This window comes from Anser anser, assembly GCF_964211835.1.
Source record: "Anser anser genome assembly, chromosome: 11".
NCBI lineage: Eukaryota > Metazoa > Chordata > Aves > Anseriformes > Anatidae > Anser > Anser anser.
Window position 1 is genome coordinate 8,946,126 of NC_139732.1, and position 15,053 is coordinate 8,961,178.

General features: G+C 49.5%; 2 protein-coding genes across 3 annotated transcripts in view; one reads left to right on the plus strand and one right to left on the minus strand.

Annotated features, from left to right (window-relative positions):
- Positions 1–15,053, minus strand: part of LOC310905612 (uncharacterized protein) — a 724,478-nt gene that overhangs the window by 23,948 nt on the left and 685,477 nt on the right. The window lies entirely within an intron of this gene.
- On the plus strand, positions 81–13,674 carry LOC310905341 (uncharacterized protein; the record flags this gene model as incomplete). The annotated part of the gene is made up of 3 exons (XM_083851513.1): positions 81–204; positions 1,648–2,749; positions 3,464–13,674. The coding sequence occupies 3 exons, from the start codon at positions 81–83 to the stop codon at positions 3,525–3,527; spliced, it is 1,290 nt and encodes a 429-aa protein (XP_083707639.1). The 3' UTR covers positions 3,528–13,674.

Consider the following 15,053-nt stretch of genomic DNA (forward strand, 5'->3'; position numbering starts at 1 on the left):
TTCGCTCCCGCTGCCCACCCGCCGCTGCGGGAGCCCCGCGGGGCCGCCGCGCTGCGCTCCGGGCAGGCTGGGCGGTGGGAATGGGGTGGGGGGCGCCGCCAGGCCCCCGAACCCCCCAAAACGCCCCCAAACCCCCGCCGAGCCTTGCCCCGCCGCTGGAGCCGGAGGCCGGGCAGCTCGCCGAGCGTCCGCCGCTTCCTCAAAGTGCTCCCTGCCCCGGGAGGGACCGGCCCCGGGTTTGTCCCCCCCGTCCCCAAATAAATGGGACTTTGGGGGTGCCGGCTGCAGGCGAGGGCAGCGCCGCTGTGAGTGCGCTGGGAAGAGCGGCGGCGCCGCTGGAGCCAGTGCTCGGGCACCCCTCTCCGTTCACTTTTTTCGTTTTTTTTGGTTTTTCGTTTTCTTTTCTTTTTTCTTTTTTTCTTTTTAACAAGCCGGATAATTATTTCGTAATCTTTTCAACATTGTCAGAGCCGTTTATTAACTATAACAGGTTTATTCATGCGTATTTTCATTTTACGGGATTTCAACTCGTAGTTTGTATTTTGTATTTTCAAGATGCGCTCCGTGTTCTCTTGGTTATACGCTCTTTGTAGCCGATCTCGTTTAAAACCAAAATTGTTTCAACCCAAATGTGTAAAGACTCAAATATTCCTGGGCTAACAGTATGTTATTTTGTCACTTTATAAATTATAAATGATTTTTGAAAACAAACAACCAAGCAAACAAAAAACAACGCTCCAATTCCTCGGTCGTATCTTTTCTTTACAGCCGGGGAAACCTGGGGGAAGGCACGTTTTGGGCGCAGGAGTGAGCTCTGCTGGCCTCACCCGCCTGGCTTCAAACGGGGCGAAGTTTGTGCCGGGAGGGGATGGGGCAGGGGCAGGGGCAGCGGGGGCCGGGTGCGGAGCGGTCCCGGCAGGGTCCTGAGGAGCCCCGAGCGCCCTTTGCCGCAGGGAGCCCGCGGGGCCCCGGACAGACAACAGGTCCCGCAGCCAAACGGCTGCGTCCAAATAAAGAGGTTTTAATTATTCATCTAACCAGGGAGAGTTGATTTATTTTTTTTTAAATTGCCGCTCTACCTTTTCCTAGCTGATCTTCCTCTCTCCGAAAAAAGGCACCTCGCGCAGCAGCTTAGGAGCTCGGCTCGGTCCAGAGCCCTGCTCCTTCTAACCGGGGCTGTTTTCAATAGGTCTATCTGCCATCTCAATGCGCTTTTCGTTTGATGTATAAATTCCTACGGGAATTAACCGTTCCCTTTAGGTTGCAACCCGTCGCCGATTTCAGCCCGTAACTATTGTTACGGCCCCATCGATTTCATCCAACAATTTTGCTCTTCACCCGTTCCCCCCGCCGCGGGAGCTGGACGGCGCGCCCGGCTCCCCCATCCCCGCGATTTCCCTGGGATCTTTTATTTCCTAACGGAGCCCAGAGAGGGGGCAGCGCCCGCCCTTTTCCCCTCTGCTGCGGGAATTTGTTGCTCCAAAAACCAAAAAATTGGAGGGTACCCTTAAAATAAAAATACCGCCTGCCGCCAATTAAAGGTTCCTCGGAGGAGCCGGGGCCGGGCGCGTTTCGGTGCCGCTGCGGAGCGGGCCGGGGGCGGCCGAGGGGGGAGCGAGGCCGGCGGGGGGGGGGGGGGGTGCTGAGGGCCTGCCCCCCCCCCGGCTGCAGGTGGTGCAGGTGGGAAGGGTCCGGGCTCCGCATCGCTCCGTGCCCGCCGGAGAGCTTCGCCCCGGCGCGGGTGGCAGCGGTTTGCGGGGCGCCGGTGTCCCCCCCCACCCCCGGAGCAGAAGGGGCAGGGTGGGTGCCGCAGGGATGGGGCTCGGCCCGGCCCCACGCGTGGGGTGCCAGGGACGGGGGTTTCCCGGGAAAGCCCCCCCGCAGGGTGTCCCAAAGCCGGGCGCGATGCCCCGGGGGTCCCGTCGCAGCCGGCCGGAGCCGTCCACGGAAAAACGGCCCCGAGCCCCGGGGGAAATAAGGTCGAGCCTGGGGGGGCGGCCGGAGCCCAGCAGGGGTTGGGTGGGGGATTTTGGGGGCGGCGGGACCCCCCCCCCAGCTCTGTCCCCGCTTCTCAACGGCGGAGGCGGAGGGCGGGCGAGGCGGGGAGCCCGGCGCAGCCCGCAGCCCCGTTGCTTCCTCTTTCACGCTTAAAACCCAACCAAATCCTAATTGCGGCCCCCCCGCCCCGGGCCGTGTTTACATCCCCCCCGCTGCTCGCCCCGCCGGCGCTGCTTTGCTGCGGGCCCGCTTTGAAACTGCGGGGTCCCGCACTGCGCCGAGCGTCCGCCGCCGCGTTTACGGGGTTTTTAGGGGGGTTTAAGGTTTTTTTTAGGGGTTTTAAGGGGCTTCTCCCCCCGCGCCCGGTCAGGGGACGTGAGCTGCATCGCCCCTCATCGTGCCTGGAAACGACGCGAAAGCCCCTCCGCCGCCACGCCGGGGGAAAGGACACGGTCAGCAAGTTTAAAGGAGGCGACAGGAAAAAAAAAATAAAGAAAAAAGAAACGACGGAGTTTGGCAGGAGCGAAAAGTGCAGGAACTGCCCCCCGGCCCCTTCCCCTGCCAGACGCCCGGGGGGGGCAGGACGCAGGGAATGGGAACCCGGCCCGGCCCGGCCCGGCCCGGCAGCCCCCAGCCCGCTCCCCTCGTCCTGCGACCTGCCCGGCTTATTCTTAGTAAGGACATCTGGGGCTGGCAGCGGAACAAGTGTTACCAAAACCAGAACCGGCTGTTTTTCCAAAGGAGCAATATGGTAATTCCTCATCCCCCCTCCGGTTCCTTTAAAACCTGGCACAAATGCATCAATAGCGCAGAATAAGGAGCCTTTGCAGAGAACAAGTGGCAGTTTTGAATTTACCTTTTGTGCACGCCTCAGATGCAATCTTGAGGCATTTTTTCCCCTCTCTCCCACAGAAAAAGAGCGTTAATCTGCCCTATCTTGGGACCCGAAAGGATTGGAGTGGAGGAGATATTCACTGGAATCACATAGGGGAATAAGGGTCTTGCTTTATTGAATCATCAAATCCCAGGAATGAAGCTCTTAATTAATTATGGGTGCTAAAAATTCAGGCCAGCTGTTTCTTTTTTACTTGCCTCTGACAGAGAAAGACAAAGTCGACGGCGAGAGCTTCGGAGGCTCGCCGCAAACCAGCGCCCTGCCGCTGCCAGATGGCGCAGTGTGCGCGCCCCGGCCCTGCGCTGCGCTCCGCGCCCGCGCCACGGGCTGCGCGGCCCGGCCCGCCTCGGCCCGGCCCGGCCCGCCTCGCCTCGGTTTGGCCCGGCTCGGCCCGACGGGGCGGCCGCTGGGGCCGGGAATACGGTGCGAAGCGGGTGCGGGGCCGCATCCTGCCCTGCGCCTCCCGGGCGGCGCGTCTCGGCCCGGCACCTTTTGTTCCCCCCCCCTTTCTTTTTACCCCCCCCCCCCCTATTTTTTTTATTCTTTTTTTGGCTTTCTGTTTGCTTACAGCACACCCCAGCCCCCTCCCGCGCTCCTGCCTGCCGGCTGCAAATGTAAACGGAGCGCCCGTTGAACTGGATCGGGTCCCAAGAGAGACGCAGAGAAACGGCCCCGGGTTTGCCGAGTTGCTTGCAGAGGCAGGGTGCGGAGGGGGAGGTAGCGGAGAGGGGATGAGACCCCCGCGGCTCAGCACCCCGCTCAGCACCCGTGCCCCCCGGGTGGCGCAGCCGGCTACGTGGGACGGAGCAGCCGGTTATTGATACAAACAGAGGGTTTCTTGCTAAAGGCCTTCCAAAACAAATTCTCCGGCTGAATGCCAATGTATGCATGTTGGCTGGTGACAGCTGATTAGTGAAATGATTTACGGCCAAGTGAAAAAAAAAAAAAAAAAAGGATACTGTCAAATGCAGCAATTTGAAAAAAAAGAGATAAGACAGTACGGCCTCGAGGCTTCCCGCTGTAATGCCACCCAACAAACCCAAGCCTACGGTACAAATACCTGGAGCAGTCAAGGGCTCAGTGGGTCGCAGAAGTACGGCCCTATTCCGCTCTCCCTGTCCAGCTGCGGCCCCAGAAGGAGCAGCCCCTCGCCGGCTGCCTCCGGCCTCACCTGCGGCAGGGCCTGCTCCTGCCCTGCCGGCCTCTCGGCCTCCCTGCCATCGGAGGCTTAGGCCTCCTTTTTGTTTCAAGACTTTTTCTGCTCATTAATTGATTAAAAAATCCCCCCTTCCCTCACTTCTCTGTAGCTCTTCTTCATAAAGAAAGCTTTTGCTCTGCAATAAAGTAAGAGACTTTGATCCCAGATCATCCTCTTAGGCCTTCCAGCTGAAATCAGCGGAGAAACTATGTGGAGTTATTGTTCGCACTTGCTGCACTTCTGATTCAGAAAGGGCTGATTTATTAGCTTGTCAAGGGAAGCATTGTTCAGGAAGGCAATCAAAAAGCACTTACCTAGCTAAACTAAAATTACTGCCTTTTCAGTGGCTAATTTGTATAACTCCCATGGAGGAACTTGGGAAGTGTTTGATGAGGCATAAAATGATGATTAATGAATTTATTGGCCTGCTGCTCATCAAACAGGAGTAGTATATCTTTCCTCTATTGGGCGTTGGGTCTAATGCTACATGTCTGTGTAAAGCAAGTCCAATATGATCTCCTTTTTAGCCCCCTTTTAACCCCCATGACCTGAAGAATATCTCTGTGTAACAGAGGCAACATCAGGGGACTGCAGAGACAAAGAGCCTGTTTGATACAACGGTAAATGAGAAACGCGAGGAAAGTTGCTGCAGGGACAGATCTGCTCAGTTTTCGGCTTTCAATCACTTTGACTACTGAAGTGGGAAGAATGTAGAAACTAGATAAGGTGTGAGAAGCGAAAAGAAAATGACAAACCAATTTTAACTTTCATAAAGGATCCAGCCAAACAACTTCATTGCTACTCGAGCGAGCGAGCGCGGGAAGCGCTGGGATTCCCGAGGCTCGGGCACACCGCAGCCCTCGCCAGCCAGCCACGTGGGGACCGCGTCGTGTCCCCAGACTGGCCTCATTCAGGGGTGGCCTGCAGCCTAGCCAGAGCTCTGATCGGATTCACAGCAACCGCTTTGAGTCCATAAATTGGACATCCTTTTTCCTCCCCTGAAATAGCTCGTGCCACTGTCCTCCCAGTAGCAGTCAACCGCTATTTTGGGGCTGGGGGCTCTGAGAGAAAGGACTTCCTTTTGCCCCTTGAAAAGCCCACACTGAATTACTTGTGATTCAGTGCCCACCTGCATGCAGGTGAGTGACAAGATACCTTACGCACTACAGGCTGCTGCTTTGAACAGGTTAAGACCCCCAGAAGATCAGAAACTGCTAATGTTCTCAAAAACTTGCTGAAATCAATTTTCCTGAGATTTGGTGTCAGAGCTCTCCCCAGGACCGAACCGCTTCAGCCCTCGGCCTCCACGTACCGCTCCCTGCTCCTGCCGCCCTGAAGCAGGGGGCTGAGCTGGCCAGGGGACCCGCACCTCGCACGTCTCCCCGTGAAGGTGCACATGCCTCAGCCGGAGCCCGCTGCCAAAAAGGCAGCTTCTCTCCTCACCTTCTGGGGCTTCGCAGAAGCACCCTCAGGCTTACGTGTCAGCAGCCCACCGTGCTAAAGACGAAGAAGGTGCAACGGGAACGTTTTGCAGAACTACTGACTGATCACCACCTGCTGAAACAATGTGATATTTCAGGCTACAGTAAATCTAAGAGGCGCGGGAAATGGTGTGGAGGTGCCTGGCCATCGCTGCAGCCCGTCCTCCCCTGCTGTGCCTTCCCCCCGCGCCTCTGCACAGCCCACCCTGTGCTCCTTGCGAGGGGAGTTGAGAGCTAAAAGCAGGCTCTGGGGGAAGCAGTGGGAAGCTCCTTCCTTCCGCTGCCTCTTCACCTTACAACTCGCCCTCTCATGTACTATTTCCTCCCCATGACCTGGGCTGCACCGGGAGATGCCTGTTGGGGAGACCTCCAGGAGCTGTGGGGAGGCTGGCCAGAACCTGAGGCTGACCCCATCAGAGCTACGGGACGCTTTCTAAAGCCACTGTGCCTATTTTGTGGTCTACACCTCAGCCCCTGAAGTAGAAAATCTCTCTTCTATTTCAAGAGACTTCAGTGCATATTCTCTGTGGAAAACAAATGTGGCTGTCCCATGCTAGGTAATACTGAATTTTAAAACAGCCCTGCTTGCAAAATGTCAGGTGTCTAACATATCAAGAACGGTTAATTTTCCAGACCTGTTCAGAAATGCTAAAAGAAGGAAATTCCTGGCCGATCTTTCCAGAGCAGAGGCTGTGGGAACAAATTACAACCAAACTTTCCTGAGCCTATTATTGGCCTCCTTAACAAAAGGAACACGGCACCCACCTCACATTCAGAAGATCAGAAAACATGTATTTGAGCACTACCAAACTTGTATTTGTCTGAGACACTTGTAGATGAAATGATCCCCTGTAAAATAATGTTTACAAACAACCTCAAATAAACAGCACTCCCCTGACACCAGCCTCCCATCAGCGCACTGCTCAGCAAGTTTTATCTGCAAGTCCTTGACCTGTGACTGCTTTTACAAAGGCTCTCTGTTCATTAGCAATTTCAGGTCACTTTGAGTACTTGTGTCATGAGCGCATAGCACAGCTGTAAAATACACGTATTAAGTACCAGCTGCATTAATATAGGGACTTATTTTCCTCCACTTGGCTCCCAAAAGCAACATGATCTTACACGCTGATGAAAAAAGACATAGTTATATTTGCATAATTACAGCAATATTGTAGGTCTTTAGTGCAACAGACCTAAGAGGTTGATTTATGATTAAATATGTATGGCTAAAAGTTACCATGCTGGGTAGTGTGCATAGCATTAGACAATGACAGTTTTGGGGCATAATTGCTTTAATGTGGGCAATTAAGACTAAGTGCATGTGATTTTAGTGTCTGCCCTACATTCCTCTGAATGATTACAATGATCAATACACATGATTTGTAAGTCGCTTCCTATTGATCGAATGGTAAAATGTTTGACCTTCCTTTGAGGAAGTAATTTGCTAAATTATGACACCACGTAAAGTCTTTCTTGGTTCAGAGGTGAGGGGTAATGGTGCTCAGAATTAAAAAAAAAAAAAGGGGAAAAAGAAAAGGAAAGAAAAAAGAAACTTTCCTCCTCCTTTTTCTGAAAGTCTGTAACATCCCTGCCAATCTTCTGACTTCACCTGTGGAGGGAGGAGCCTGGCACGTTCATCCTGGAAATTAACAGGGGGCAAAAACTGAGTTGCATGCTCGGTCCATCTCTACAAGAAACCCTCTTGAATGAACTTTATCTATGTACACCTCCGCGCCAGACCATCAGGAAGCTCTTGACCACAACACCCCTGTTGTCTGTGAGCTGTGGGAGAAAACCATGCAGCGGTGAAGTTGGGGAAATGGAGCCCTCTGCGAGAGCTGCGAGCAGCTGGGACACGTGGCAGGGCTTCCCGGGCTGCCTGCCAGGCTTCCTTTTGCTTTGCACACACAGCGCAGAATAGCCCTTGCTATATCACATTAGCAGGTATGAAAAGGAAAACAACAAAGAGTCCACAAAACCATGTTAGCCAGCAAACAGTAACTTAGTTGTGGCTGAGACGCCTCCTCCGTTCTAGGATTGCCACCCCAAGTGTGCAGGGTAGCCACGGAGATAGGGAGCAGTAGGTGCAAGGCACAAGCCCCTCTGTCCAGGTTCCCCAAGGCACCCTGCCTTGAAAGGCCCCAGCTAAATGCACCAGGAGCTGCTGCTGCTTCCCTGCCTCTTGGAGAGGTGGTGTCCGGGCATCTCGGCTGGTGCTGGGGCTGCAGAAGGCCACAGGCGGTGCCAAAGCTGGGGCAGAGCCCAGCACTCCAGGCACGGTAGCTGGGCATGAGAAGTGGCCAAGGAGACTTCCCCCTGCTCCCGGGGGGCTCTGGCCACCAGCCCCGGGCACTGGCCAGGCCTGGGATGCCAGGAGAACCCACAAAGCAGCTTGCCCCAGCTGTGCGTAGCAGCTAAATCTGTGTATCAATCACAAATGTGTACCAGCCCGCTGCTTCCTGCTGGCACACTGACATGCACAAGAAAGAGGAAGAGGCCGGCCCGTGATGGTTCCCCCGGGCAGACCTTGTTCTCTGCCACTGAAGCCCTGCCGGCGGGGAGCACAGGAAGACGCAGCACAACTGGGGCGATACCGAACAGCGAGGTACGGTAACACAGGTACTGCCCTGCACCGGGACACAAGAGGAGAAACCCAACTGACTCATCTCACTTTGCCTTTTTGCAGTGTCTCGCCTGCCACAGTAACGTAGTTCTCACCAAATTTCTTTTTTCCTTAGCATACTGTGCAGTGGAAGCCCTGACCTTGAACTGGGGATCAAGCTGCTGGATATTCTTTGCATAAGCTCTCTGGCTGCTGAGATCTGATGTCAAGCTTTTCAAATTTAAAAGATAAGAGCTGTGCCACGGTTTTCTCTGAATCTTTTTCCGGGAGAATCCCTTAGCAGGTTTTGCTCAGCCTAGACCTGCCAGCTATGAATACACCCCATGTTCTCACAGGGCCCCCCCATAGGCTCCACCTCTAGCAGGGATGCAGTCCCCTAAAAAGAGGCCCCAGTGGCACTGAGACCCAAGTTTTTGGGCACCGAGCTGTGACCGTGGCACAGGGGCCTTTGAGAGACCAGCTGGAGGCCAGGGAGGTTCCGTAGGGCACCTCAAATAAAAGAAAATACCTGAGAGGCGAGCAAACAAGTAACAGCCCTAAACACTGGTACAGTCGATAGCAAGAAAAGGCACTCTACAACATGACTTATTTCACTCTAAAAGCAATGCTTAAAACAGATCAGAGGACAGACACACTGAAAGGACTGATTTGGCTCTACTGGCTATGAGGAGAGTCCACACGGACTATCTCAGATGCCTGAGTCATGGATAACTAAAGCTAGGTGAGATTCTTTCACTCAAAGCTACACACAGATGGGCCTCTCCCTGCTGGAATCATAAATAAACTTCAGCGATCCAAATCCAGCAAAAACCAGATCCACCCGCTGTAGTATATATATAGCATCAATTCTTTTAACTGACTCAAGAAATGGTGTTAAGGAGTATTTAGAAATGTCAAAATCTTTGTAATCCAAGATTCTCTACTACCTAAGTTGAAGTGCCATTGCAGTACACAGTAACTCTCGATAGCAGTTGTCGTAATAAATGGACAAGATTTCCAAGCTCTTATTTACATTGGAACTTTACTCATGAATACTTCCCTTGGTTTTCTATTGAAATATTTATAGAATAAGATAAAACTCCACAACCCTTGCTCAGGAATGCCCATAACCATCTACTTAGCTTTAAACATAGAGCCACGGAAGCTGATGAGACTTCAATACACAGCTAAAGCACTGTTGAACCACGACAGGTTCCTCACATGGGACTGTACATAGGAGAATCTACCCCACAAATTTAATGGTTTACTTAAGAAGCAAAATTCCATCAAATATTCAATGAATCAAATGACCGCATTAAAACTAGTATTTGCATAACTAGGTTGCTAGTTACGATGAGGCCAAAAAAAAGGGAAATATTAGAAGGTGTCGATGTAGGAATGGAAGAAGAGAGACTTTGTATGCAAGACTAGTAGCAGGATTGGTGGGATTTTGCAAGTTCAAAATGTAACTGGCACATTTCTTTGTTGCTGTTAATTTTGTTTTGCCTTCTTATTAACTGCATCACTTTGATGAAGATTTTTAAAAATAAAATAATGGCTATCAATCAGGCTGCTTTGAAGTATTTCTGAGTAGAATGACTGGTAGCATTTATTGATTTCATAGTGTGACAGTAGAAGTTTTGATATGGGATTTTAAAAAATGATATTTGAAGTTAAAAGAAGACATCTTGATTAAAGCCAGAACAAATTGTTTGGCTGAGATTCAAACTCTGGTTCACATGCCTTTCCAAGCTTGTAGATTCACTTGCTTGCTAGGAAAGGCCCATATGCTTTCAATGGATGAGTTAAGAATTCATGCCATGGACGAGCAGAAAACTGCTTCAAAGTTGGGAACCAGCAGAACAGCCAAAACCATAAGGGGAAAATATATTAATAGATGTTACATATAAGAATGAGGTAGAAAGGTCTTGTGTTTAAGGGGTTCAGCTGTGAGCCACAGACAGCGTGACCTTGAATCAAATCCCATAGTCTTCTGTGCATCCGTTGCCCATATGCAAACTACCGATAATAGCATTCTCATCGTCTACTTCACAGGAAGCCGGGAAGATGAATTGCAGCTATATGGTGCTGTAAGTCACGAGGCTGGCTGGAGAGATGATCTGTTGGGCTATCAGTTTAAATTTCAGAAACACTGTGGCGAATGCTACTGATCTGATGGGTGCAATTGCTCACTGCCAACAGTCCTCTGGGTAATTCTAGTTCTAAAGGTGCCTCGGAGATCCCACCACCCAGGGAACCGAGTGTCTGTGCTGACAGCTTCTGCTGAAAGGCTTGACAGTAGTACTCATGGCATGTCAAGGTGAAGGGGGAATGTCTAGAAAAGGAGTAGCCCGTATCTGAGGGGTGCTCACTCTTCAGGATCCAGCAAAGCCCTGCAATTCTCTTCTCCTTTTCAGTCCAGTAAGCAAGGACAATGTCCCCTGTGACCTTAAGAAACAGGAGCAGGAGTTCTTCAGAATGAACCAATACTACTAAATCTCTACAGAAATACTCTGCCCCAACCCCAGCCATACAACTTCAGTCCTTTATGAACAGGCACTCATGCTTTAAATAACTAACCTAAAGCACCTGCTCGCTGGGCAGTTCAGGAGAAGACCATCACCCCTCTTCTCAACCTTCTTCCATCGCTGGTGTCCCTGGGGATGAGACTGACTTTTAAAGGAAACACTCGCCAGTGCCACTTGAGAGGGTCGTGAAGAAGAAATACCTTGTCAGTTTTGCAATGGAAAATGTAATAACTCACCAGCAGGCTATTGACTGAGTTGTTAAACTCTAGGGGGAAAAAAAACTGTTAGGTGAGCTGGTTAATATCAAGGCTCACCACTCACTTCTGCATACTACAGACCATGTCAAAAGCTTTCCAGTAATCAGTAGAGCTTAAGAAAAGTCTCTGATTAACTTTTCTTTCATCTTTCTCTTTTCCATCTGGTGTTAAAGATCAAACCTTCAGTTCCTCTACTCTTTTAAGCCTTGCCTGTTTGACAGCAAACTTCTCATCCATCTTAAATCTAGTGTGGGCTAGAATGTCTTTCAGCAGTGGCTAGAGGGTAGATATATTATCAGATACTAACCATATTGCTCCTTCTCTTTTTACTTTAGCTCTGTATTTGTTATTATAGGACATAGCTGGGTTTTCTGAGTGTTCAGCTATCTCTCCACTGCAGGATAATGCTGGGCAAATGCTTTGCAAATCACTGCAGCATCCCTTTCCAGCTTTGGAATGTACCCTCTGTGCTTCACGTAGCTTCTTCCAACTTCATCAGCTGCCCAGGACACCTGTCTCCTGGGACTTCCAGCATCTGTGCTCTTCAAGGTACTTGACGCAGGGCTGACAGTGGTTTTGACAGTGCTGAGGCTGTAAGGCTTTAAATTGCACTGCTATGGCTTGCCTTCTTGGTAAAGGCAGCACTCTTCCCTTCGACAGAGGCTGCAGTAGGGCAGGGAGGCTCAGCTACCCGTTAGGAATCCTTGTCTTCTTGGTTGGATATGGGTGAGGACAGCTGGAACCAGTGGGATCAGCTTAGACCTGGCTCTGATCCTCCTCCCATGGCACTCTTACAGCTAGTTCTTCGCAGCAGAACAGGAAAAGCAGCTGTAATTATTTGCTACATGGCTTACACGAACCAGAAAAAGGAGGTAACACCTCCCCAGCACACTGTGGGCCACTAGTTAATATTGCAGAGCATTTGGATAATGGTAAATGGAAGACCATCAAGATAATTACATTTCTATTTTTTTGGTAGAGAAAATCAAGCTATGACTTCCTAGCCTGTGTCAGTTATCAAACCTATTCCAAGCATGTTTATCATGATGCCACTTACAGTACTGAAAACTCAGAAAAAGTCCTCGTGGATTTGCAGAGGGAAGCCAAATGTATGGAAAAGAAAGGTGCCAAAAGCCGTGGCAGGAAGAGGAAAGCTGCCTTCGACAACTTAGGCTGGCATGGCAATGACCATCGTGTGCAATGGCAAGTCTGAGAAGGCCGGATCTTCATTAGCAAGCAGTGCAGCCCAGCAGTAGCAGATCCACAGAAATGACGTGCATGCTGTGCTTATCTCACGGGCTTTACTTCAGATTAGCTCTAGTCTGGTCATGTGAGCTGAACAAGAACGTTTTCTCAAGTGTTTTATACAAAAGGAGTGACTGCAGTCTGTGTGTCCTCAGACCATGCCATGATGTGAGCAACAAGCAGCAACCAGAAATAATCATCAACTTGCTTCCAAGGCACACTCCTGACCCAAAGTTAGGTGCTAGTTACACTCTCTTTCTGTAAAACCTATCGTAAGCTACATATATATATATTAAATGTCTGTACTCAGTTGCCTTGGTGCTGTATAGGACAAAAGTTTAACCACATAACCTACCAGTTCCCTGAAAAACACTGGCCTATAATGCCATGCGTGCATAAAAGGGGGATGCAAACATGCTTTGCAAACCAGTTTCAAATTTTAAAGTTATGAAAGAAGTAATCAGACTGAATTTTAAAACAGCCTGTCAGCCAGGAAGGTTAGATGGGGTTGTTGGGGGAAGAATTGTGTGCTGCTGTATGCTGGCAGACCTTCCTGCTTGCTGTTCTAAGCCTGGACCAAAGAAATGGGTGCTATCACATGTGAGCAACACACGAAAGCACCTTTGGAAGTGATCAGGGGTGTGTCAGAACCAAAGTCCCATTAGACAGCCATTGTCTGATGCCGATCAGTACCTACAATGTCAGGAGAAACGCAAAAGCACGTTACTGGGCAGATGTAAACCGCCTGCCTTCATACCCTGCTCTTTATTTGTTAGAGGCTGATTTACGTCCTAGAATGTGAGGTTCAAAATCCTTTTCACTAGTTGTTGTATTAATTATAACATTAGGTGTTTCTGATTTCCACAGAAGCATCTAAAGCTGAATCCTTCTACGTCGCGGTCAGACCAATTTGCTGTGGCAGGCAGGCCCACAGTTAAATGATGTGTTGTGTAAAAAAGCTTTTCCATTTGTCAATGCTGAATTTCATACCTTTAACTATCAATTTAGCTGACACTGGAATTCACTTAAAACATTACTTCACAAGGTAATAGATTCTCTATGTGTAAGCTCATGCTCATATGGAGAAATGGCACTCAATTGTATTTACATTTACAAACACAATTACTGCGGCATGGCTGCTGCAGCTCCTGCAGCTTGTGTTAGTGCTGAGACAAGGATTAATATTCACGAGGACTGAAAAGGGGGTGAAAATAATAATAAATGCAAACATCCTGATTAAACAAGAGGAGGTTGTGAAACACTGAACCAACTTTGGAAAGGACCACCTCCTCGCGGCTCTGTTCAGCTCGTATCACTACACTATGGGCCCGACTCAACCATCACTACATTATTTCAGTTTTAATTTGATTAAAATCAAACACCTTTGATTGTGGGACATCCTGCTGATGGGAAAGCCTGAGGGACGAAACTGGGGCCACGCTTCCCATTTTTAAAATTTGTTGGTTACATATGTTACATACAGCTTACAGACATGTTTTATGTTATACTGTTTGCCAAACTGCATTTTATGTGCTAAAGAGAGGCGAACTATGAAAATAAATGATTGATTTTTTAAGCTAACGATGTGCGCGGGTTCCCCTTGAAATAACTGGAGAATACACTACCTTTCTATACCACATTTAATTCCGCTGAAAATACTTCTTTAGCAAATCATGTCTTTTAAAGCTCTATTTATCATCTCAGGAAGTTTAGATGATGGTATGTCTCCCTTTTCGGCTGTGGGATAAGTACTCATTGTGATAAATCTACATTTCCTGTAACTTGGTTAGCTTAGTAGCTAACTTATCTGCCATACAGAAGTGTTTTCAAAATTACTTGCTTAATAGTTTGCACTGCTTTGATGTGTACAGTCCACATATTTATTATGATTTATTTCACATTTGGTAAAAGTTTAAAATATTCTTTTTCCCCAATAAGACAAACTTTTTTTTTTTTTTAAAGCATGTCTAAACTACAGCTTTAGTTTAGGGAGAAGCCACTTCCTTCCAGGTCCTCTAAAAGCATGGAAGGATGTCAAGTTTTTCTGAGCTGATGTTGTGAGCCAGAAAACCAACAAATCCTGGGCAGAATCAGCATCATCATAAATAAAATAGTAATGTTTTGATTTTGAGCTATAAATAATGAAACAAACACCTGATTTTTATCCAAAAAAAATTAAGGGGCATAATTAATTCAGACATGCTCCAGGGTAGTTCTAACATGCACCCTTTGTTCTCATGTTTTCTCTTCTATTTGTCGTGGCTGGTAGGATGCTACTGCAAACTAACACCTATCAGGACCATTACTGCTGGGTTATGTGGCTATGATGCAGTATCACAGATGAACTTTTCTCCTTCAGAACCTGACAATTGCCAAGCTGGATGTGATCCCAGCCTCGCACACCAACATATGTTTATTAAGTGGAATGAGTGAATGGGAGGCTCCGTGTGCCCGGCTGGAGATCGGAGGCTCCAGAGTCCCCGTATCCTCAGTGCAGCCCTAGCTAGGAACAGTGAGGGCTGTCCCTAGCTCAGAACAGAGATATCTCTCAGGGGGGCACCAGCAGGAAGCCTGTGACATCTGCACCTCTTGGTGCATGCATAGGGAAAAGCAGGTAGTGCTGCAACTGCAGGACCAGAGGCTTTTCTCTGACACCCCTAAGCTTCTGCCCAAAGGTCTCCCCTTTGGAGATGACACTAGAGCACAGCCAAGAACAGACCGTGTGGCCTGGATCGGTAATGATGCTACAACCATTTCAGTTCTTTCTGAAATTATAAATTTCAATGCTTCACTGTTCTCCTAGAGTACAAGTACTCTCCATTTCCCCAAAGCCTCACATTCCTGCCATC